The 22593-nt window shown below is 34.7% G+C and overlaps 2 protein-coding genes across 5 annotated transcripts; both read left to right on the forward strand.

Moving 5' to 3' along the window:
- The first annotated feature begins 7840 nt into the window (after nt 1-7840).
- LOC121799205 (nodulin homeobox-like) lies at nt 7841-10478 on the forward strand. Of its 3 annotated transcripts, none has more exons than XR_006050184.1 (4): nt 7846-8563; nt 8708-8908; nt 9078-9204; nt 9285-10478. XR_006050184.1 is itself a non-coding variant. In XM_042198546.1 (4 exons), exons 1-3 carry the CDS (start codon nt 8300-8302, stop codon nt 9096-9098), a joined length of 486 nt encoding a protein of 161 aa, XP_042054480.1. In that variant the 5' UTR covers nt 7846-8299; the 3' UTR covers nt 9099-9141; nt 9285-10478. The 3 variants fall into 3 exon arrangements, 2 of the variants coding, with proteins under 2 accessions (XP_042054479.1, XP_042054480.1); XM_042198546.1 differs by having other exon boundaries at nt 9078-9141; XM_042198545.1 differs by lacking the exon at nt 9078-9204 and having other exon boundaries at nt 7841-8563.
- A 23-nt stretch (nt 10479-10501) lies between these two features.
- Nucleotides 10502-17257, forward strand: LOC121799206. 2 transcript variants are annotated; one of them, XM_042198547.1, is made up of 9 exons: nt 13288-13480; nt 13634-13797; nt 14395-14619; nt 14916-15005; nt 15166-15261; nt 15685-15745; nt 16391-16582; nt 16708-16867; nt 16980-17257. In XM_042198547.1, the coding sequence occupies exons 2-7, from the start codon at nt 13792-13794 to the stop codon at nt 16423-16425; spliced, it is 513 nt and encodes a 170-aa protein (XP_042054481.1). In that variant the 5' UTR covers nt 13288-13480; nt 13634-13791; the 3' UTR covers nt 16426-16582; nt 16708-16867; nt 16980-17257. The 2 variants fall into 2 exon arrangements, 1 of the variants encoding a protein (XP_042054481.1); XR_006050185.1 differs by lacking the exons at nt 14395-14619; nt 14916-15005; nt 15166-15261; ... (2 more) ...; nt 16708-16867; nt 16980-17257 and adding exons at nt 10502-11882; nt 12426-12515; nt 12598-13267 and having other exon boundaries at nt 13364-13480; nt 13634-14289.
- The last annotated feature ends 5336 nt before the right edge of the window (nt 17258-22593 follow it).

Raw genomic sequence — 22593 nt, forward strand, 5'->3', positions numbered from 1 at the left:
TCAACTTCAAGGAAGGAGACGAGGGAGGCAGGGAAAGGGGGGCTCAGGGTTGCAGGAGGGGTTTGCTGGGGAAGGAGGTCAGGGGGTTGGGGGTGGTTCAAGGAGGGGTTCGGCTGATGGGGGAGGAAGTGGGCTGCCTGGCGGCTATTTCCCACTGGTAGGCTCGGCTGAATTCTCCCTGGGATCCTTGGCGTTGGAGTCTGGTTCATGGCCTCGGGAAGGTGGCCAGGGCAGTATAGAAGGTGTGGTAGGGGGGGTGGGCTTGAGGACCTTTCTCTGCAGACCTCGGCCAACAGGTTTGCGGTTCTGTCTTCTTCCTCCTTGGGTTCGGATGAGGCTTCCTTGGGGGCTCTTGTTCGGGGGCTGTCGTCTAAGCCGGGGTATTTGAAGATGCTTCCAAATGGGGACTTTGACCCCGAGGCTTATGAAGAGGAGACATGTGGCGATGAGGTTGAAGATTTGGACCTTGACTCTGAAATGCAGCAGATCCAAGTTGTGGAGAAAAGGGGGGCTGCTAGGGATGTCTTAAAGATTGAGGGGGAAAAAGTGTTAAAGAAGGGCAAAACTAATGGGTTCAGGGGCTTTGGTGGCTGAACCCTAAACTAATGCAGGGGCTTTGGTGGCTGAGGTTTCTCATGTCGCTTAATATTCTGATTTGGAATGCTCAGGGAGTTGCCAATGTAAACACCCAGAGCATCATCAAGAGACTGGTGAAGGAGATTAGAATTTATGTTTTAGCAATAATATAACCACTTGTTGCTCCTAGACCGGACTTGTTCAGCAGGGGGTTTGGTTTGCAATTTAAGGGTTCTAATTGTAATGGGCAAATATGACTGTTTGTTGCTGAGGGCATTAAGGTGGATGGATGGGATCACTCAGATCAAGTTCTCCACGACAGATATGTTTCCCCTTTTCTTCCTGCTCCCTTTTTCATTTCTGTTGCCTATGGTAAATGTTCTAAGGTGGGAAGGAGGGGAATGTAGGATAAGCTTCGGGATCTTGCAGCAAAGATAGATTGCCTTCCCTGGTTGGTGGGGGGTGATTTCAATATTTTTGTTTCGGAAGAGGAGAGACAGGGAAGTGTACGGAGGCAGGGAAGGAAAATCAAAGAAATGATTGAAATGATAAGCTTGTTGGCCAAGTAAACTCAAATATAAAGACTTAAGCTTTAAATGAACTTGCACGAGACAACATCGATTATTATGCTCTATTGACAAAAATTATCTTGTCTTCATTGCCATTAAATTACAGACATCACAAAATGTATGATTATCGGCAATTTCGATTCAAAAGGTTTGTTTGATGGCCAAGTAAACCCATATGTAGAACTGTCATGCGACCAACATTAATTACATTACTATGATGTTATATCGATCAAAATGATCTTATCTTGATGCAATTACCTAACAGAGATCGTACAATGAAAGTTTATAGGTCAATTAGATTGAAATGGTTTGCTTGTTGGCCAAGAAAACTAAAATGTAAAGAGTTAAGCTTTAAATGAACTTGCACCATTCAATAATGATTTTTATGCTCTATTGAAAAAAATGATCTTGTCTTCATTGCCATTAAATTACAGACATCACAAAATGTATGATTATCCAGCAGAGCATGACAATCTTCGGAGGTAGGCCTCCGAAGATACCTATCCCCGAATATCTCTCTAACGCCCTGACAAAAATACTTCAGGCAGTCGCGGCAGTCGTCTCGAAGATGTGTAGGTACTCGTCGAACATGTCGCCCGAACCTCCGTATGCCAACTGCCTAATTGCGGCAGTGCACTTCTGAATCAGCGTGTGGCCCGATTTACCAGCCGCATCCTCCCGCACCCTAAAATACTCGTATCGACGCTCCAAAGCGCCCACGATACGCATAAAGAGCGGACGATGCATCCTAAACCGTCGCCGGAATAGGTTCTTCCCAAACCATGGCTTCGGCCCAAAGTAATCCTCGTACAACCGCCTGTGGGCAGCGAGGTGGTCCCGGGGCACTATAGTGCGACGATGGATGGGTCGAGGCACCACCGACGCTGAGGCCGCTTGTTCCTCCCTCTCCGCGGCCTCCCGCACACGTGCGTCTTGTTAGGTTTAGTATACTGAAAAGCTTGTTTCGAGCGAGTTCGCACGAATAGAATCTTGCTTGTGTACGAAAAAACTCTACAATTCACTTTTGACCCGATTCAGTATCATTCGAGTAGTTTACACGAATAGAATCAGTATATTATTACATTGTGTTTGCTTGTGCGTTTATAAGATGTTTTATAAACATTTAAATGCATAAGAAGTAAACAAAGCCTAAGTCTTTTGCTTAGTAGACTGGTTGTGGGCGTCGTCCACTTTAAGGTAACTACAGTCGGTTCTATGCAATGCTTTGCAAAAGAAAAAGAAGAATTTCACAACCTAGATAGGCTTTGGCTACCTATCGTGAAAGGTTGCAATGTCAGTCCGATTATTTCTAAGCCTTATTGAAATAAGATGACGTTGGTGTGGTATAGCACTGAATGGATCTAACAACAAGACGAGTCTTTATGCTATCTACTAAAAGACGAGGTCTTGATAATTAATTTCTTAATCTACATACGTTAGCATTGAGCATACGACATTGAGTATCTACTACTTTGACTTACCAAAGGTGCGGGTTTTTCGTCACCCAACGATCCAGGTATATTGGGTACTGGTGATCATTATCTAGTGGTGCTAGGATTGCTATTATGTTGAATCGTGCACGAGGTGAGTCTCGTTTGATAATGTCCTCAAGAGGAGCTTGAACAAGGTTTTATTATTCGGAAACTGGCCAGTTGGAGTTTTATTACTCTATGAATAATAAATAAGTGTTTCTTGCTAAGTCTACTCTTGGAATTAATAAGATGTTAATTAATTAAGTCCATAGCAGACTTTAATTAATTAATGGGCATTTATATCTTAAGCGCGGGAAATAAATAATAAACAAAATGGAAACCCGGAATACTTATAATTTCGGATTTGGATGGGGAGTTCGATATTACTTCTGTAGTGGCTGCTCGTAATATTCCAATATAAGCTTGTATTAAATTGTGGGTTCAATTTTATTAGTAAAAAGCTAATTGGGGGAGCCCATATCCAAAACTTCCATAGATCCCTGACTGGGCCCAATATGAAATATTATAAATAGGAGAATAAAAGAGACAGAAAATCAATTTTTTTAGAGTGAAATTTCGTTCCCCTCCTCTCTACAGTAGGGGACGAAAATTTCAATGGAATTTCTCATCCGTGAGATTTTCAGCTCCTCCTCCGTGAGAAAGTTCTGTCTTCTTTGTTCGAGTCCTAGTGTTTCGATAAGATCAGCCCACCCTGATGTCGGAATACAGTTCGGGACACCAGTCAGAAGATCTGTGGTCTAGTATTGAAGATCATCGTGGAGAAGGCGCAAGCAATCGACGTTTCTTTGGAGAATCAACGAGGTAAATTGGCTAACTCCGTAGGATTCATGTTTAGGATTTATATTCTATGAGCATGAATTATTTGCGTTCTAGCATGCAATTCTGTGTTAACATGTGAATAGATTAATTCCATAATCGGTCAAATAGATCCTACGTCTGATTTATTTGTTTGTACAAGTCTTCCACTGTGCAAGGGGCTCCAAAACCCCAACACGTCTATCATCCGCATTATGTGTTCATAATGCCCACCACCACCACTACCACTACCACCACCACTACCACTACTACTACCACTACCACTACCGGTCATTACAGATATATAAAAGAAATTTAGAGAGAGAGAAACTTATTAATACAAGTGGTGCGAATGAAATGAAGTTCAACGGGATGTATTTATAGGAACCGCAAAAAAAACATTTAATGCATTAAACGGGAATTCAGCGCGAGTCAACGCAATGGCGGACGTCAGCGTGGAATTCCCTGCGAAATTCCGTGGAACTGCGAATTCCTTTGCGAAATTCCGTATTTGTGCATGGGACGCACAATGACGGACGTCCGCCACGGAATTCACGCACGCCGGTGGGAATTCCGCAGCGACGTCCGCCATTGCTGATGCTTTTATTTACATTTCTTAAAATTCGTGCCCACACCAAGTATGACTCCTAATGTGGGCCGGAGGTAGTAAATAGTAAGGGTATGCAAATTGCAATTCTGAGTTCAATTTACTTTTTTAAGTAAATGGTCTCACACTACACATAATTAATACTTTCTCACTTCATCTATAAAAAATTGTCTCATATTTTCTTTATTAGTATTTCGTGTACTATAAAATATTTTTCGAGTGCTTGAATATTGTAAAAATCCTTCGATTATTTTCAAGGAATAAAACAAATTATTTTTTGTCATGTGTTATATTTTTATATTTAATGGTTGTTTTACATATTTAAATGTATAATAAAAAAATAAGTCAAATCATTTGTTTAGTAGATTGGTTGTGCCAAAGTATTTATTTTTCGGAAAAGAAGTTTTGTTAAGCCAAATAAGTATGCTCCCCTTGTTAGTCAAACAAATAGAAAATGATCAAAACAAAACATGGCATTACATAACATCATTTTCTCATAAAACATACATGAAACTAACTTATACTCCCTCCGTCCATAAAAAATAGTCTCATTTGTGGACGACACGTGTTCTAATGAGAAATTGATAGAGTAAGAGAGAAAGAGAAAAAATAGATAAAGTATGAGAGTGAAACTTTCTATTTTTTAAGTAATGAGACTATTTTTTATGAAAATCCCATAATGAGAAAATAAGATTATTTTCCATGGACGGATGGAGTATTTAGGAAGAAATACCACACAATAATAATAATGTAGGATAGAAAATCCACCACGTTTGCTTAGATTATTAATTGGAATTCTCAGTCCAGTCTTAACTTTCTTGTCGTTATAGTTCCTTCTAAAAGAAGAATAACATACTAACCAGACTCAATAAAATATTCGAACTTCAATAGAATACATGCGTGATAATTTTATTTCCTAGTCTTTTCTTAGGGAACTTTACAACATTCTTTTGCATTGATTAATTAAATCTGGATATTAATTCGTGTCGAAGTTACTAAAATAATCCAACATATTAGCCACCATTAAAGTAATCAATCTAGACCAAAGAATTAATTAATCAACCCATTTAAAGAATTATTTAAATATAGTCCACTTAAAGTCAGCCCTATTTTATACAATTCATTGGCCCATCATGGAAGTACTCACAGCCCCAAGAATATGTCTATACTGTTGAAGGGGAGTTTTGGGAATATTTACAAAATTACCATTTTAAATTAAAAATTAAAATTTAATTATGAATTTGTACATTTAACTGCCAGTAAAGTAAGCCTTTAAAATGAGTCACCTTGATAATTTATAGGGTACACGTTTACACCATATTTTTTCCTCCTTTTATATATATATATATTTATATATATATTTCTTTTATGTATTTATTTAAAAACATTATAAATCTACATTAATAATTAGCAAATTAGACATGCAAAATATAATAGTGGCAGCATTTCACTAAATCATACTCAAATGTGTTGTTTTTGAATAAACTGCACAATTGAAACAAAAATATAACATGATTTTAATTACTGAATTTTTGATTGATTGACAAATCAATTAATGAGATTAATCTTAATTTATGGGATTGATGAGATTAACTATCATTTAATTTGTAGTTTTGAAATTTAGAGAAATTAGGTTGTTAAGGTAAATTGTCGATTGATTGGCAATTAATGAGACTCTAGGTTTTCAATACAAACATGTCGCACTTCTTCTATAAAATTTACTCCTATTTTCGATTAATTTATCCTCTGAACTTATCTTCTAGTTTCACTCTGTCTCTTCTCCTAATTTATTAGGAGACTAAAATAAAAATTTAAATAAAAATTAAAATAAAGAAGTGGCAGTGATTAAAAATTGAACATGATTTTAATTGGTGAATTTCGCCAAATTGCGAATTCATTCTTAATCTATGGAATTGGGCTATTGGCGACATTAATATGTAGTCGGATAGGCGTTCATTAGTATTTTTAGTTTTTTTAATGGTTCAATTTCTGCCACGTTATAAGGACATTCCACTATACAATGACAGACATCCCCAAGGACATCCCGACGGACTTATCACAATAATAAAAATTCATAAATTCACCAAATTAAATAATTTACGGAATTAAACAATTTACAGAATTAAAATTTCGACACAAATACGTCCCGAAGGACTTCTCACAATAATAAAAATTCACAAATTCACCAAATTAAATAATTTACGGAATTAAACAATTTACAGAATTAAAATTTCGACACAAATAAGGATGAAGAAAGTGCAATGATAATTTCATTAAATAAAAAAAATAAAATAATTATAATGCAATAGACACTTCATCGTCCCTTTTATTTTTTAACTTGTACACTCTATTAATGTACGTGCATTCCAAAAAAAATGACAAGTGTTATATTGATAGTAAATTTACGAAGTACTATAAATTAATAAATAAAAATGTTCATGGTTTCCTCTCAAATTTCAATTGCCGTTATCTCTTTCAATTTGAATTTACTTTCCCCCAAATCATAGATCCCCAAATGAAGGAACCAATTCCAATCGGCACCCTTCCGTCTTTCTCACGCCGGCGACTACACTCCATCACCGGTCCGATTTCTCCCCAAACAATTCGACGCAGTCTCCGTTCGGTCGATTAAAGCCATTTTGAATTCCTCCCAAATTTCAATTCCGCCTGACCGCTACTGCGGTCGGTCAACAACAGCCGGCACCGACTCTCCTTTGCGCACACACTCGCTGGACTCGCTTGCAGACATCGGCATCCGTCGCTTCGGAGTTGCTCCCTCCGTTCCAGTTGCACTCTCCTCGGTCTGGAATCGCCGACGTCGCGCACACAAGCCGCCGCGTCGCAAGGCTGTCATGCCGTCAGTCCATCCGTCGGATATCAGGTGCCGCCGAGCGGTTGGAGGCACTCGAGAATCCACCGAGCAGTCGCTGCCGTCGGGGTCTCACTTCGGTCTCCAGCCATATCGGCTGCATTGTCACAGTGAATTTCGTCGGACAGCCGTGGACTTCTCGGCTTAGGTAAGTTTCCATTAATTTTTCAGTTTACAAATTTATCTTCCTGTTTGGCTAGATATGTTAGGGAGTTAGATTTGTATTCATGAGATTGGGTTTTCTTCTTGATTTGTGAAGCTAATAAACTTGTTGTGATGTCCAAACATTCTTGGGTTGATATTGCTTGCTTATTTGTAGATTGGTGTTATCCCTTTGAGCATTTATCATATAATTTGGGCTCAACCATTGTGAAAGCTAGACCACTGACTCTCTATTTCTCTCTCGGTTTTGGTGGTGAAACAATTGTGTGATAGTGAAACTGATTGGGAGTAGGAGTATATCTATCTATCTATCTATCTATCTATATACACTATAACTGTAGTTTGTTGGGATTTTCGGCAGAGGTGAAATCTGCAATTTCTTGGCTTGTTGTATCTGGGATGTACTCATAGAAATTAATAGGGTTGTTGCTAAAGTTGTTATTTGTGTTACAGATATTGTTATTGCTATTTACACGTCAGAATGCACATGATTATTGCAGGTTGACTGGCCTCTATGTGGAATTCTTCTCTTACATTCTATGTGTGATCTTGCCTCTCGGGTGGGCAAAATTGAACAGGTTATCGGAAGTGATACTGTGTTATCTATCATCATATCAAGCAGATGGCATTGCTCTATTTTTTTGTTAATTTTCAAAAGTCCTATATTACACTTATAATTGGATTTGTGTGCTGATTGATGCAAGACAACGAACATAAACGGATGGAAAGAAAATCTTTATTTTGACTTGGTTGTTTTACTAGCGACTTTATTCTCTGTGGTTTTTTTCCACTGCATCATGTAACATTATGTTTGTTTCCGCTTTCCTTTTTTTTGCTTTATGTTGCTTTTGGTTGCTTCTCGTTTTTCATTCTCAATCTTATGAGATTTGCAGTCAGGTTTACAAGTATTTTAACAAGTTTTTTTGTAGTTATCCTGACAACCTTTCTGCATAATTTCCTCTAGTTTTCTGTAACAGAAGTTGCTAATGTTTTTGCATAAACCACAACTTTCTAAGATCATAAACTCACCCATCATTTGTATGATATGAGCTACTTAATGCTTTATAGGTTTTTTAGTTCCACCTCTCCAGAGCCCTTTAACCTTTAACCTTTAATAACTTTGATTCACAGCTGCTTATCTTCACATTGATCCTAGCTCATTCTCAACATCTGGCAACATATTTTTTACGTGTGTTATGATGTGGTTATATGCGTATACATCCTCAGTATGCCCCTTAATTCATATATCATCATATGTTTTCTTCAGATATTGCTTGAAGATATGAAGATATCAGAACAACTGATTGACCTGGTCTTTTATCTGTTGTTTGTAGATATGTACTTACTTCTTCGTATCCAGGAATCTCACACCATTCCCAATGACATGGTTCTTCTTCATGCGGCTCTCGTAGCTTGCAGTCTACAATTGTTGACAGTCATTGTTTCTCCACATTACCAAGAGGTTGCTCAAGCATTGACTGCGTATTACAAGGTAGCAATCCAGGATTTGGTGAAAACTGAGAACATTAAATTACTAGTTTAATGTTATAAATCTTCCCACTTCATCTTCTTGATTGTTGTTATTTCAAAGTGTTATCAAATTATGTTGTGGTTGAGTAAGTGGAGTTTGTGGCAGGTGTATATATTCAAAGAGGCAGCATTTGCTGCTGTTTGTGTAGATGTCAAGTATCTGCAGACCAACGATTCATCTAGAAGTGCATACCCTACTACTGAAGAGACCTTGAATCATCTCTGGCAGCAGTGTGATTCTTCTCTTCAATTTCTACAGCCCCTGTGTCAGCAAAAGTTGTTCCGGGAATGCATTGTTAACAACCAGGTTTTTCTAGATTTTACCCTGTCATTTGATTAGAATTTTTACTACCTGAACGCATTGACATTTCTTTAATAAACCTGCTTCACTCACCACATTTATCATTATATGCATGCATGCATTCTGTACTTAATGCATTTTTAAGGCTATCTAAGTTTGACAATCTTCTTTGTAGGTTATTTATAAGTCAATTTGAGTCCCGAATCGTTCGTTCTGCATCGGAAGATCATTTAGTCCATGTAAAACCTCTCTGGCTTAACCTAGCTTAACCTATGGAAATCAGTCATCCTTTTCCATAAAATGTTAAGTGCATCTGTTTTTATCATAACCATATCCATTGTCTTCTTGATAAGATTTTAATGAAGTTTGTTTCTTCTTGCAGGAGCTTGGGAAGGGGTGGACTGCAGAGCAACTAGCTTCCTGTGTTGGACTCGGCCCTGATGAAAAAAGGAGTAGCTCTACTTCTCATCTTTGTAGTCCTGGTCTTTGAGGATTCTGGTAACTCTACTTCTCATCTTTTTCGGGTGTTATTCAAACCCGTATATACTCAACTTGAGATGTTTCCTACTTATACATGAGTGTCTAGCTGCTATTTTTTCTCATTCATGCCTGATATGTTGAATTTTATAGAGAATTTAAATGTTAATTGACAAGTTATGATTAAGAGTAAATTTTCGAGAGGTTGTCTGTCACGGCTCTCTAATATGTGCATCTCCCTAGTTTTTAATGATTTCATACACATCACCAGTTGATAAACAAAGGATATTAGCTTCATAAATATCCAAAATTTGCCCTAGTACTATGCTACTTTGTAGTGAGAACGAAAAGCTTCCACGAACAGTGTTTCACCACTTGCTATTTGTGTGTGCAAGCAAGATTTTCTCTCCATTGATTGTCACTACTTTCACCACTTTTTTTGGGTTATTAGTGTAGAGTTCGTTTCTCTCGAGGGTTGGTCCGTAAACTTGTTGTTGCTTACTAACTTCTGGAGAACTAGGTTTCCCGTGCTTCAAATACAGTGACAATAGTGTTCTTTGGTGCCCGATTTCTTGAGCTAAGGAGAGAGAACTATTCCGGTTTTGAAAAATTAATTGAAAAAGCCATAGGGTCGATCAACTGAATGAGAGCTTTATGAGTTGCAATCTTGTTGATATTGGTGCATAAAAATGATTTAGGCAATAGGACTAAAAGCCTCATATCCAAATTATCACATGCCTAACCCTACATAAACCACTAGTGAGCCGGTTTGAGCCCCAAAAGCCTAATTTCTTTGTTGAAAATTTTGAAGTCACTATATTAGCCTACTTATTATATCCGTTTGTTGGCCTATATTTTCTACCCTAGTCACTAAAATTAAAGTGCTAGCACTTTCTTGGGAGGGTATTTATGGTGGTAAGGAAAAGTTGGAAGTCCTGGAACATTCATTAGGTTGTATTCATTTATATTGAGATACAAATGAAAAAAGTTGTCTCTTCAAACAAAAGTAAAATAAAAAGGCTGCCTTTAATGTGTAAAAAAAAGCCAAGGCTTGAAAAAATAAAAAATAAAAAGGCAGCCTTTCATGTGTAAAAAAAAGCCAAGGCTAGAAAAAAATAAATAAAAAGGCAGCCTTTCATGTGTAAAAAAAAGCCAAGGCAAGTAAAAAAAAATAAAATAAAAAGGCAGCCTTTCATGAGTTAAAAAAGCCAAGGCTAGAAAAAAGAACATCGAGCAAAAAATAGAATTATGCTCAAAAGAATAAGATGACTTGGTTTAGATGGTAGAAAATTCTCAAGTTTGGGGTGTTGAGCTGTCAGAATTTTGTACGCATTCAGTGAGATGGGAAGGATGTTGTGAAGGATGTTGTGAGGGATGTGCTAGTATTTTAAGAATGGTGATAAGCTACTTATCCAAATATGATCACACCTTTACCAAAAGCCCCGTTACATCCAAATGAAAAAGACCTTTTGATTTATGCATCATATTGACTTGTGAGCGGTGAATTTTGCTTGATTTTGGGAGAAAGATCTTATGTGCTTAAAATAAAGAATAGCTGGAAGAACTTCTCTTTATGAATTAGCGACGATGGTTTGAGACTCCCAAGACATAAATCGAACTTACATTGAAGCATTGGATGCCTAGTTCTTAGGGAATTAGTTCGTGTACAATTCTTGTTCTAAAGTCTTACTCGCGCGTGAATTCGGGCTCAACCTAATTTCTCTAAATGATTCATGCGATTTGACGTAACTTGAAGTAGAGGATTATCAAATGTCCTGTGAATGTGCTTATTTATCTAACTTGCTTGAGGGCGAGCAAGACTTATGTTTGGGAAGTAATTGATGTGTGTGGGTAATTGTTTAACTTGTTATTACAAAATGGATGAAATGGAGGGTAGTGTACTACTGCTCCAGTTCAATTTTGACCACCTCACTATTTATTCCAGCGAGTTGAAGGGTATAAAGCTGCAACCAATATTTGCTTCAATATTCAAACATTTATTTAATAAACCTAACTTTAGTTCGATATTTAATGTGTCATTTCATACTAAAGCCATCAATGAAGAACTATTGCCAAATCTTTATGATGCTCTACACTTGTTGGTACCTGATAAAATTGGGGTTGGACTTGCTTTGTCTAATTCTGAAGAACACGATATCATCATGATACCAGGATGTGTGGTTAGTTATTCTCTTCTTTGTACATACATTTAGACATAATTTTTTGTTTAGTTGTAGGAAGTGGAATACATACAACAGTTTATTATTTTTATCTCCTTGGAATTCTTCTACTTGTTGCACTAAACCTGTAACCCTTTTCTTGGCTGTGTATTCAGGAAAGACTTTCTGTTTGAGTCAGATTACAGAGCTGCTGTGTACCAATCCTGTTGCGTTTGAGGCTATTGAGATAATTCAGCATATTCTCATGTTACTCTTAGTCGATTTGAAGGCCTCTCTAACCATTTAGATTCGTTCTTGCAAATGTTATCTCTCGTGGAACTAAGGTGATTTCTGTGATAGTTCCTAGTGCATAAATAGACTAGAAAGTACTTAGTCGATCTGAAGGTCGAGGGTGGTAGTGGGCGACTGAGTTCTTAACTTAAAAGATGAGGGGGAAATGGTGGAAAACTGAAGGCAAAAGTCTATTTATTGATTTTTGAGCTTGCTTTGTGATCTTCTGTTTCTGGGTTGTTGCGCCTCTATTTTTCCTACTTATTTAATTCATTCTTTTCTGCATTTTGCAGCTTTATAATTGATCTGTTACATATATTATATTTTTGTTTGTTATATTGTGCCTGACGTTTTTCTACTTTTTCTAATCCACTTTTTGCTACCTTGCAGCATAATTAATTCATACATACATAGATAGCATCCTATTTTTCTTTGTCTCATATGCCCTATACAAATATGTGCTATATAAGTGTTTCTTTGATATGTAAACCCCATTGATTGTCAAGTCTTGGCTTCTTAATATATCTGTTAAATGTTTTTATAGGCTCTTTCCCAGTTACTTACTACACACATTTCCTTTTTACTTTGGCATTCAGTTTGCAGGACTTGCTTCTAAAAAAGAAATCGTGGGCCTTGGAAACTGGTTGAGCACTCAATTAGTGTCAAGTAAAGATACTTTATATGAGGTTAGTGTTGCCACTACTGTAGCAGGGTGACTGATCTTTGGTGACTGATCTTTCTCATGATTTTAATATTTTTGCAATGCAGGAATGGAAATTGCAGCTTGTTGCCACTATGTAGTAAATACTTTAACTACAATAGATGGAATCTAGACTACTTCGATTTCTGTATATTTGAGTTTGTTTTCTTTACCTGTCCGTTTGATGATTATGATTGATACAACAAATTCTGGTTTACTGAGTGAACATAAGAACAGATTAATAGTGTTGTAATATACTATTCAACTTAACTATGAGTTGTAATGTTACGCCGTTCTAAAATTTTCAGCTTGCCTGTAATGTTTATCCTTTGTGAATGCTGCTGCTTCAGTATCATTCAATAATCATCACTTGTGACTCACCATATGCTGTGTATTGCTGCATCAACTTGTGACTCACCATATGCTGTGTATTGCTGCATCAACTTGTGACTCACCATATGTTGTGTATTGCTGCATCAACTTCTGACTCACCATATGATGTGTATTGCTAGAGCTGCTTTAGATGCTTTGGGGAAGCTTGCAAATTCAAGAGTTTGTTCCTTCCTAGGTTATTGGTTAATGTTATTATTTTGAATTTTAGTATAACCTTGGATTTAAGACATTCCCATGTTTTTCTTCGAGAGTAAGGTATTAGAGGAGTTTCTGGACCGTATCATTGAGTAGTACTGCTCCAGTTTAGTTTTGACCACCTCTCTATTTATTCCAGCGAGTTGAAGGGTATAAAGCTGCAACTAATATTTGCTTCAATATTCAAACTTTTATTTATTAAACCTAACTTTAGTTTGATATTAAGTGTGTCATTTCATACTGAAGCCATCAATGAAGAACTTCTGCATAATCAGTCTGATGCTCTACACTTGTCTGTACCTGATAAAATTGAAGTTGGTCTAGCTTTGTCTAATTCTGAAGAACACGATACCAGGATGAGTGGTTAGTTATTCTCTTCTTTATACATACATTTAGATATAATTTTTTGTTTAGTTGTAGGAAGTGGAATACATACAACAATTTATTATTTTTATTTCCTTGGAATTCTTCTACGTGTTGCACTAAACGTGTAACCCTTTTCTTGTCTGTATGCAGGAAAGAAATTCTTTTTGGGTTAGATTTCAGAGCTGTGTGCCAATCCTGTTGCACTTCCTGTTGCACTTGAGGCTACTGAGATAATTCAGCATATTCTTTTTGAAGTGATCTGTTTGGTCAAGTTCCTCAACAATTTATTTTGACCTAACATCTCTTATATGCCAGTTAGGTAGTTTTATACTTAGTCTACTGTGTTTGAGTTTTTTTATCTTTACTTGTCCGTTTGATGTTTATGATTGATAAATCAAATTATTGGTTTACTGAGTGAACATGATCCCAGATAAATAATGTCATAAAATACTCTTCAACCTAACTATGTTAATTGTAATGTTACCCTGTTGTAAAATTTTCAGCTTGCCTATAATGTTTATCCTTTGTGAATGCTTCTACTTCAGATCAGTCATTAAGCATCAACGCGTGACTCACCTTACGTTGGGTATTGCTTTACGAGCTGTTTTAGATGCTTTGTGGAAGCCTGCAGATCCGGAAGTTTGTTCCTTCCTAGGTTATCAGTGAATGTTATTATTGTGAATTACAGTCTGACCTTGGATTTATGACATTATGATGTTTTCATTTGGGAGTAAGGCATTGGAACAGTTTGTGGACCGTCTTATTGAGTGGCCACAATACTGCCATCATATCCTACACTTTGCAGCATTTATAGAGAGGGATCTTAACAGTATTTTAGCAGCTTATACTTAACCTGATGTTGGCTGCCATAGTGCCAATGCTGATCATCGACGCGGTCATTTTGGTTTCAGATTGCAGGCCCATCATTTTCTCTGATCGGACCCACAATGCAGTCACTCAGTGGTGCTTCGCTGTCAATACAATTTGCCTCATCGGGTTTACCACGGTCTTCTAGATCAACCTCAGCAAGTAAATTATCACGTTTGACTATGCTACTTTCTCTCATTGTGCGCTTTATGGATTACATTAACATTGGGATTGGTGTTACAACTTTGAGAACAGAAACTCTCGTAGAGGTGATTGGATGTAACTGTCTTATAATTTTTTGGTCTCTGTTTACACTTTATCTTGATCCTTTTGGTTTTCCTATGCTTTTATGACTTAGCATATTACAAGTTCTATTAATAGCACATATAACTTTATCCTACCGGTTAAATAAAATCTCACACTTCTGAATTCTTTCTTCATTCCTGATTACTTTCTCGTTTTCCTTTCCCCCCTTTGTTTCTTTATTATTTGTTTTAATTCAGAAGTAGTGCACTTTTGGTTTCCTTTCACACCGGGTAATGGAGGCGTTCTGATTCTGGTTCAGGCCGTCATGAACTTAAAGTTATCGGGCTCAGAGAATATTTCCTCATACATGGCTGCTATCTCCCGCCTAAAATCTAAAGCTTTATCTATTGTGAGTGCACTTTCCAATTAAGATAAGTTGATATGTGTTTAAATCTTAAAACTGTTGGTAAAGTTAGCACACCTTAAAATTTTATGTGCTTGTACTTGTGCTTGGTGTGGTTGTGTGAACAGGCCCTAAATTCTTTAAAGTGTGATTTTTTCCGCTGCAGCTTTTGCAACACTGTGAAACTGAAAGTGTATCATACCTGGATGAGGTGGCCAGCAACACAACAACTCAAAATATGGCAAAGTCTGTTGGACTCGAGGTATTGGTTTCTAAAATCAAAGTATCATGCAGTTTCTGTCATAACTCAGAGAGAGATATATGTTCATTGCATTTATAATAAAAAAGATTTCCCAGACCCTTTAGATCTATTGTTACAATTACATTGAAAATCAAAGTTTTGTACTCTGAAATGAACTGAAATAATCTTAAATGTACTGCAGAAATTTAACACATCGAGAAAATCCAAATACGACACATTTCCAACTTTTTCTTGTGATTTTTAACTACTTATTAGTAATGCCTAGTCGCAATTGGGTCTATAACAAATGTTTGTAGTATTTACTGTACAATAAGCATTGCAATATCTGCACTTTGAGAAGATTTTGCCTTCTATACATATTAGTTATCAAAATTTTCATTTTTCCTTGGTGCTATCATTATCATGGGCATTTGTTTTGTGTAGGTTCTTGCATTGCTGGTAAAAGCTTGGAATAGATTCAAGACAGGTATATGCTCCCTCCGAGGCAAGTTACTAGACTGGAACTTAATATAAAGCGCTTAGCAGATGTCGTCCCAGATGCTTTAAATTTTTCGGTCATTCAAATTTTAGCTCTCTCATCATTTTATAAATTTGATCATTCTATAATTTTTTGTGGGGATTGGATCTCCTTGAGGACACCCTTCGGTTCCTTGCTTGCATTTTTCTACGCTCGCCTTAGTTTTAGCACCTTCTACCTCCTCTTATGAATACAGTCGGCAACATATAGTTTTTGGTATCATGATGATAAGAAAGCTGAAATTCACTGTGCTGAAGAATGACATGATTGCATCTGCTCATCAAGTTCAGTCTGCAAAATAAGTTGCCTTAAGAAACATTCTGGCATCTGAGAAGATTAAGAAAATTAGCTTGGTTCCAGAGCATGTGTTAATGACATAGCTCTGAAGTATTTGTTAAGATTTACCTTTTCCTTCTATGGTTTGAGGGTGTTCGATACATTTGGATCTATCGCCTAGGTTAATCAATAAGTTTTGTTTTGTATGCATTTGCATCCTTATGCATTTGTTATGTATGTGTCTCAGCTGAGAAAAACTCGATTGTTAAAAATTTAAATTCTATCATCTTTCATGGAATATAGCTTCCTGATAACTGCTTGGTTTCCTATGTGCAGGTACTGGCTGCAGTCATTACGGCAGGTGCTTCTAGAGAGCATGAAATCCTAGCTGAAATAAGAGATGCTGTTTTTTCTTTCATTCGTAAAATGGAGCCTAGAAGAGTGATGGATACGATGCTTGTCTCTCGTGTTAGGATTTTCTATATAATGTCCCTGCTTACTCGATCACCGGAGCTACAATCAATTAAGGTGCCTCCCTGTCATGTGTCGATCTACTAGTTGAATAGACAAATTTTTCTACTTGAGTGAAACATGAAATCTTATAATATGATAAGCATCGAGTGTAAAAGTGAAAATGTCTTTCGTGATGTAAGGTTTCTCCAGTTGAGCGTTGGAAGATCTCTAGTTCGTTACGATTCTAGTTCAAGGAATATGCTGGTTAGGGACCGAATTTAAGGGTTCAAAGTAAATATAAAACCAGAGAAGAAGTCAAAGTTGTCATCAGTAGTTCTGAAGATACGTGGAATTGATCAGGTAAACCAGAGAAGAAGTCAAAGGTCTGTATTATAGCGCGCTGGATCTCTTTTTCTTGGTTACCTCACTTCTCAAATACTGAAATTCTGCAAACACTGTTTACTCGAATCAGATTTTACAACAAATGAAAAACGACGCAGAGATGTTAAATTTAGAAAGTGGCGCTGCACCTATTCGGAGTCCTTCCACTTCTGCTGAAGATGCAAGGCTAGTGCCGTTAATCTCCCTCGACAGCATACTGAAGCAAGTCAAGGTTTTTCATCTTTCTCCAATTTCTCATCTTTTAACTTTCTGGGATGTCGCAGATGCTTCAACTTTTCTGTCATTCATCATGAAGTGTGTTTATAGTGTCTGTATTTTCTGTATGTGTAAAGTGTGTGTATTTGTGTAGTGACGGCAGTGTATACATTTTATGTATTTTGTGTATAGTGTGTGAAGTGCAGTGTGTTTATTGTGTGGGCACTATGAGTATTTTGTATAGTGTAAGTATACTTTGTGTGTAATGCATGTATATTGTGTATATGGTGTACAGTTGGGGTATATTTTGTTTGTACTGGGCGCATAAAGGGTGTTATTTTTTTTGTACTTTGTTTAGGTATGTTTTTTTGTGTATAATGTACGGGTATGTATTTTGTGTATAGTGTAAGTACTATGTACAATATATGTATTGTGTATGTATGTTTGTAGTGCATGTATTTTGTTTATATGTGCACACTATAATGTCTTGTGTGGGTATGGTGTGTATAGAATGTGTGTTGCATAGTGCGTGTTTTTTGTATAGTGAGCAACATGTGCATTATATGTATAGTGTGTGTGTGTGTTTTATTTATATTGTGTTTGTGTATTTTATTTATATCGTGTTTAATGTTTGTAGTGTGTACCATGTGTGAAATTGTGTATTTTAATTGTGCATTTGTTGTATAGTGTATAAGTAGTTAATATTTATAGTATGTGTAATTTTATTTATGAAGTGAGTTTTATTTATATTGTGATTGTGTATTTTATTTATAAAGTAGTTAATATTTATAGTATGTGTAATGTATTTACCATGTATGTAGTTTATTTATTTATAGTGTGTTTAATATTTGTGGTATGTATAGTGTGTAAATAGTGCGCAATGTGTATGAAGTGTGTTTTATTTATATGGTGTTTGTGTATTTTATTTATAAAGTGGTTAATATTTGTAGTATGTGTAATGTATATATCATGTATGTAGTGTGTGCATTTATTGTATAGTATATTTAAATTGTGTATTTTGTGTACGTAGTGAGTGTGGGTTGTATGTGCAGTCCATTTAGTGCGTAGTATAAATTGTGAATTTTATGCGTAGTAGAAATTGTCTTATAAATTGTCTGTAGTGAGTGTGCGAAGTAGGTACCACGTATGTATAAATTGTGAATTTTATGTATATATTTGATGTGTAGTATATAAATAGAGTATTTTGTTTTATTTATAGTGTGTTTAATATTTGTGGTAATAGTGTGTAAATAGTGCGCAATGTGTATGAAGTGAGTTTTATTTATATTGTGATTGTGTATTTTATTTATAAAGTAGTTAATATTTATAGTATGTGTAATGTATATACCATGTATGTAGTTTATTTATTTATAGTGTGTTTAATATTTGTGGTATGTATAGTGTGTAAATAGTGCGCAATGTGTATGAAGTGTGTTTTATTTATATGGTGTTTGTGTATTTTATTTATAAAGTAGTTAATATTTGTAGTATGTGTAATGTATATATCATGTATGTAGTGTGTGCATTTATTGTATAGTATATTTAAATTGTGTATTTTGTGTACGTAGTGAGTGTGGGTTGTATGTGCAGTCCATTTAGTGCGTAGTATAAATTGTGAATTTTATGCGTAGTAGAAATTGTCTTATAAATTGTCTGTAGTGAGTGTGCGAAGTAGGTACCACGTATGTATAAATTGTGAATTTTATGTATATATTTGATGTGTAGTATATAAATAGAGTATTTTGTTTTAGGCATTTGTTGCAGAGTGTATAAATAGTTTATTTTGTAATAGTATCGGTAGTGTGTGCACAATGTGTGTATGTATTTATGTTATGTATGTGTTTTGTGTATTTTTTTATAGTATGTGTAATATTACTCGTTGTATGTGTCAGAGTATGTATAGTATGTTTTATAATATTTGTATTTAGTTTTTCGTGTACAGTGTATTGTTTGTTTTATATTTATGTGTTTAATGTGTGTGCATGTATCTTGTGTAGTGTAGTGTGTGTATTGCATATTTTGTATGGACAGTGTGTATTTTGTCTATAGTGTAATGTTTTTATTTTTGTATAGTGGTGTTTAGTATGTTTATTTTGTGAATTGTGTACTAGTGTGTATTTATTATATAATGTGTAGTATGTGCAGTCCATTTAATGTTTGTTTATTTTATATATATTGTGTTTGTTTTTTATTTATATTGTGTTTAATATTTGTAATATGTGCCATGCATGTATAAATTATGTATTTTATGTGTATATTTGTTGTATAGTGTATAAATTGAGTATTTTGTGCTACTACCCGTAGTGTGTGCAATGTATGCATGTATGTTTACGGTACATGTGTAGTGTATTTTATTTATAGTGTGTTTAATATTTGTGGTATGTATAGTGTGTAAATAGTGCGCAATGTGTATGAAGTGTGTTTTTTTATACTGTGTTTGTGTATTTTATTTATAAAGTAGTTAATATATGTAGTATGTGTAATGTATATATCATGTATGTAGTGTGTGCATTTATTGTATAGTATATTTAAATTGTGTATTTTGTGTACGTATTGAGTGTGGGTTGTATGTGCTGTCCATTTAGTGCGTAGTATAAATTGTGAATTTTATGCGTAGTAGAAATAGTCTGCGGTGAGTGTGTGTAGTAGGTGCCACGTATGTATAAATTGTGAATTTTTTGTATATATTTGTTGTCTAGTATATAAATAGAGTATTTTGTTTTAGGCATTTGTTGCAGAGTGTATAAATAGTTTATTTTGTAATAGTATCGGTAGTGTGTGCACAATGTGTGTATGTATTTATATAGTGAGTGTGTGTAGTAGGTGCCACGTATGTTTAAATTGTGAATTTTATGTATATATTTGATGTGTAGTATATAAATAGAGTATTTTGTTTTAGTATATGTAGCGTAGCGTTTGCAATGTATGTAAGTATTATTTTTGTACATGCGTTTTAGGTATGTTTGTATATTTTATTTATAGTATGTTTACTGTTTTGTTTGTAGTATGTGTCGCGTACTGAGTGTAGTGTTTTTGTAATGTTAGTGTTTTGTATATGTATTTTGTGTACATTGTGTAATTTTTATTTAATATGTATGTGTGTAAAGTGTGCGTATATGTGTGATGTGCTGAGGGTGCGCAATGTGTATTATGTTTGTTTTATTCATTTTTTTCAGTGTGTCGTTGAGTTGTATGTGTGTGTGCTATATTTATATTGTGTTTGTGTATTTTATTTATATCGTGTTTAATTTTTGTAGTGTGTACCATGTGTGAAATTGTGTATTTGAATTGTGCATTTGTTGTATAGTGTACAAGTAGTGTATTTTGTATTAGTATTTGTAGTATGTGTAATGTATATATCATGTATATAGTGTGTGCATTTATTGTATAGTATATTTAAATTGTGTATTTTGTGTACGTAGTGAGTGTGGGTTGTATGTGCAGTCCATTTAGTGCGTAGTATAAATCGTGAATTTTATGCGTAGTATAAATTGTCTTATAAATTGTCTGTAGTGAGTGTGCGAAGTAGGTACCACGTATGTATAAATTGTGAATTTTATGTATATATTTGATGTGTAGTAAATAAATAGAGTATTTTGTTTTAGGCATTTGTTGCAGAGTGTATAAATAGTTTATTTTGTAATAGTATCGGTAGTGTGTGCACAATGTGTGTATGTATTTATGTTATGTATGTGTTTTGTGTATTTTTTTTATAGTGTGTGTAATATTATTTGTTGTATGTGTCAGAGTATGTATAGTATGTTTTATAATATTTGTATTTAGTTTTTTGTGTAAAGTGTGTATTGTTTGTTTTATATTTATGTGTTTAATGTGTGTGCATTCTTGTGTAGTGTAGTGTGTGTATTGCATATTTAGTATGGACAGTGTGTATTTTGTCTATAGTGTATAGTTTTTATTTTTGTATAGTGGTGTTTAGTATGTTTATTTTGTGAATTGTGTACTAGTGTGTATTTATTATATAATGTGTAGTATGTGCAGTCCATTTAATGTTTGTTTATTTTATATATATTGTGTTTGTTTTTTATTTATATTGTGTTTAATATTTGTAATATGTGCCATGCATGTATAAATTATGTATTTTATGTGTATATTTGTTGTATAGTGTATAAATTGTGTATTTTGTGCTACTACCCGTAGTGTGTGCATTGTATGCATGTATGTTTACGGTACATGTGTAGTGTATTTTATTTATAGTGTGTAAATAGTGCGCAATGTGTAAGAAGTGTGTTTTTTTATATTGTGTTTGTGTATTTTATTTATAAAGTAGTTAATATTTGTAGTATGTGTAATGTATATATCATGTATGTAGTGTGTGCATTTATTGTATAGTATATTTAAATTGTGTATTTTGTGTACGTAGTGAGTGTGGGTTGTATGCGCTGTCCATTTAGTGCGCAGTATAAATTGTGAATTTTATGCGTAGTATAAATTGTCTTATAAATTGTATGTGGTGAGTGTGTGTAGTAGGTGCCACGTATGTATAAATTGTGAATTTTTTGTATATATTTGATGTGTAGTATTTAAATAGAGTATTTTGTTTTAGGCATTTGTTGCAGAGTGTATAAATAGTTTATTTTGTAATAGTATCGGTAGTGTGTGCACAATGTGTGTATGTATTTATGTTATGTATGTGTTTTGTGTATTTTTTTATTGTGTGTGTAATATTATTCGTTGTATGTGTCAGAGTATGTATAGTATGTTTTATAATATTTGTATTTAGTTTTTCGTGTACAGTGTGTATTGTTTGTTTTATATTTATGTGTTTAATGTGTGTGCATGTATCTTGTGTAGTGTTGTGTGTATTGCATATTTTGTATGGACAGTGTGTATTTTGTCTATAGTGTAAAGTTTTTATTTTTGTATAGTGGTGTTTAGTATATTTATTTTGTGAATTGTGTACTAGTGTGTATTTATTATATAATGTGTAGTATGTGCAGTCCATTTAATGTTTGTTTATTTTATATATATTGTGTTTGTTTTTTATTTATATTGTGTTTAATATTTGTAATATGTGCTATGCATGTATAAATTATGTATTTTATGTGTATATTTGTTGTATAGTGTATAAATTGTGTATTTTGTGCTACTACCCGTAGTGTGTGCAATGTATGCATGTATGTTTACGGTACATGTGTAGTGTATTTTATTTATAGTGTGTTTAATATTTTTGGTATGTATAGTGTGTAAATAGTGCGCAATGTGTATGAAGTGTGTTTTTTTATATTGTGTTTGTGTATTTTATTTATAAAGTAGTTAATATTTGTAGTATGTGTAATGTATATATCATGTATGTAGTGTGTGCATTTATTGTATAGTATATTTAAATTGTGTATTTTGTGTACGTAGTGAGTGTGGGTTGTATGCGCTGTCCATTTAGTGCGCAGTATAAATTGTGAATTTTATGCGTAGTATAAATTGTCTTATAAATTGTATGTGGTGAGTGTGTGTAGTAGGTGCCACGTATGTAT

Source organism: Salvia splendens, chromosome 4 (assembly GCF_004379255.2).
Source record: "Salvia splendens isolate huo1 chromosome 4, SspV2, whole genome shotgun sequence".
Taxonomy (NCBI): Eukaryota; Viridiplantae; Streptophyta; class Magnoliopsida; order Lamiales; family Lamiaceae; genus Salvia; species Salvia splendens.

Bases quoted from the DNA above. Each gene is read 5' to 3' on its own strand.
- LOC121799205 (XM_042198545.1), top strand. From the start codon at position 8,300: ATGCCCCTTAATTCATATATCATCATATGTTTTCTTCAGATATTGCTT. The intron at 8,564-8,707 runs GTAGCAATCCAG...AGTTTGTGGCAG, and splicing joins CATTGACTGCGTATTACAAG to GTGTATATATTCAAAGAGGC. The intron at 8,909-9,284 runs GTTTTTCTAGAT...TTCTTCTTGCAG, and splicing joins AATGCATTGTTAACAACCAG to GAGCTTGGGAAGGGGTGGAC.
- LOC121799206 (XM_042198547.1), top strand. The intron at 14,620-14,915 runs GTGATTGGATGT...ATTCTGGTTCAG, and splicing joins GAACAGAAACTCTCGTAGAG to GCCGTCATGAACTTAAAGTT. The intron at 15,006-15,165 runs GTGAGTGCACTT...TTTCCGCTGCAG, and splicing joins AATCTAAAGCTTTATCTATT to CTTTTGCAACACTGTGAAAC.